At 37.6% G+C, this 2,249-nt stretch overlaps 1 protein-coding gene across 1 annotated transcript in view; it reads left to right on the forward strand.

Moving 5' to 3' along the window:
• Positions 1 to 2,249, forward strand: part of LOC109917756 (AP2-associated protein kinase 1-like) — a 90,582-nt gene that overhangs the window by 80,109 nt on the left and 8,224 nt on the right. Inside the window, exon 17 of the mRNA XM_048616177.1 lies at positions 735 to 964. Coding sequence (XP_048472134.1) covers positions 735 to 964 — 230 coding nt within the window. The remainder of the gene's footprint in view (positions 1 to 734; positions 965 to 2,249) is intronic.

Here is a 2,249-nt window from a genome sequence, read left to right on the forward strand (position 1 = left end):
ATTTGGCAATTTGCTAAATATTTTGTTTATAGATGTTGGTTGTATTTATTTCTGTCATGTACCTCTTAGTGGATTTTTGCTATGGTAAATTATTTTTAAATTACTCAAGTGACAAAAGACAGCCTGGCCTAAACATTGCTGCCTTGAGTTGTATCTCTATTGTTCACCAGCAGCTTTTGTCTCCTAGTAATTATTGTAAAGTAACCTTAACCTTGCTACACATTTCATGACTTGTTAAGTTAATAAATGAAGATTTTGGAACAGAGTGCAGCAAGTGGTTTACCACAAAAATAATCAAGCTTAATACACCACAGTGAAATATAAGGCACTTATATCTTTAAGTTTCTTTTCTCCTATTCCATAGTGTGAAATTCTGTTCCTTCTGTCTTGTGCGGTCCTTTTGGGTGGTTTGTATATGTAATGTTGTTAGTGCAAAGCTATTTAACATCAAAGATTGAATATGAAGCTTAATATATTTTTTAGGAATTGGAATTCTTAAGAGAAATTAGAACATGCACATTCTAATGTCCAACTTTTTATTTGCTGATGTCTTTAGATTCCCTCAAACTAGATTTAAGATTCAGGTCGTGGCATCACCTAACCAGAACTGACTACACCTCCCCAACAATTGTGAAATACTTTCGCATTTAGGTTTCCTTCACTTTTTACTTTGTATACAAGTAAATTGAGCCAGTGAAAATGAATGCACACAAAATATAATTACTTTTGTACAGTTACAGGCACATATGCAGCAAAAACTTCAAGCTCAACAAGTTCAGCCCCAATCCCAACAGACAGCCAAGCTATTATCATTAACGCCACCATCTTCACCAAAGGTGCAGCGAGCAGGCCACCGGAGAATCGTCAGTGATGTCCCATTCAGCAGTATATTTGGAGTCCCTGCCAGTCGTTCCTCTCAACAACTGGCAGCAGCTGCGGCAGAAGCAAATCTTTATAAATCAAAGTGAGTTCAACACAACACGATTACTGAGTTAGGTAGCACTTTGACATTTTACTCAATTGAAAGGAAGGATCATTACTTCCTATTTAAAATTGCCCATTCCAACATTATTTTACAGTTAAATAATGGACTTTTAAATTTCCATTGCTGATGTTGGCATACAACAAAATGCCATCTCTTTCCATAGTCTATTCTTCTTTTTTTCTACCATTATAACTTGCATTGAGAGAGGGGAGGATCAAATTTTCCATGTAGGTACTAACTTAGGAAGGAGGTGGTTCTGCGTAGTAGAAGGAGGTAGGTACTAATTTAAAAAGTAGGACTTCAGTGGTCAAAATGTTTAGATTAATACCCGAGCCGGCTGCAAATAGGCAAGAGGAAAATCAAATTAGGGAAATTACCCAAAGACTGGTGTGGCAGAATTGGTTTCTGTTCGTGGGCTGCTGATGCAAGTACTAGGGAATATGGGAAATTAATAGGGATCTGACTGTTAAAGGGTACAGGATACTTAGAAAGGATAGCTACGATTGAAAAAGTGAACGGGAGACTCAGTTAGTTAGTTATGGTGTTGGTATAACAGCTGACCCAAGTACAAGAACAGTGATGTAGAAACAGTAGAAATGTGGATTGATAAAGGCATGAAGTCACTTGTACAGCAATTGGGAGCAATGTACAGGCCCCCAAACGGTATCTGCACAGTAATGTGGAGCATGAAGGATGAAGTAATAAGAGCTTCACAGAAAGGCATGCTGATGATTGTGGGAAATTTTGATCTAATATCATCTGGTAAAGTCAGATGGATGAAGGTAGCCCAGATGACTTTATGGAATGTTTTCAGGATAAATTTGTAGAACATCATATTCTGGAACTGACCAGAATGTAGTCAATACTAGACCTGGTACTGTGCCACAAAATGGGATTGATTCATTAATGATCTCATCGTGAAAACACCCCATGGTTGTAGCAACTGTAATATGATTTGAATTTTACATTCAGTTTACTGGAAGGAAGATTAGGTCTGGGGCACTTTCTTTTAAATTTGGAAAGGATATTGAAGCATATTTTCTCTTCTGGGGGAACCCAGAATTATGGGCCACTTTTTAAAATCAAGGGTTGCCCGCTTAAAACTGAGATTAGCCAGATTTTTTTTTCTGAGCTTTGAGTGTCTGTTAACTTTTTTTCTGAAAATGGAAGTATAAATCTTGATTCAGAGGATAGTAGGAACTGCCAATGCTGGAGAATCTGAGGTAACAAGGTGTAGAGCTGGATGACCACAGCAGGCCAAGCA

This window comes from Rhincodon typus, chromosome 34 (assembly GCF_021869965.1).
Source record: "Rhincodon typus isolate 14 chromosome 34, sRhiTyp1.1, whole genome shotgun sequence".
Classification (NCBI taxonomy): domain Eukaryota; kingdom Metazoa; phylum Chordata; class Chondrichthyes; order Orectolobiformes; family Rhincodontidae; genus Rhincodon; species Rhincodon typus.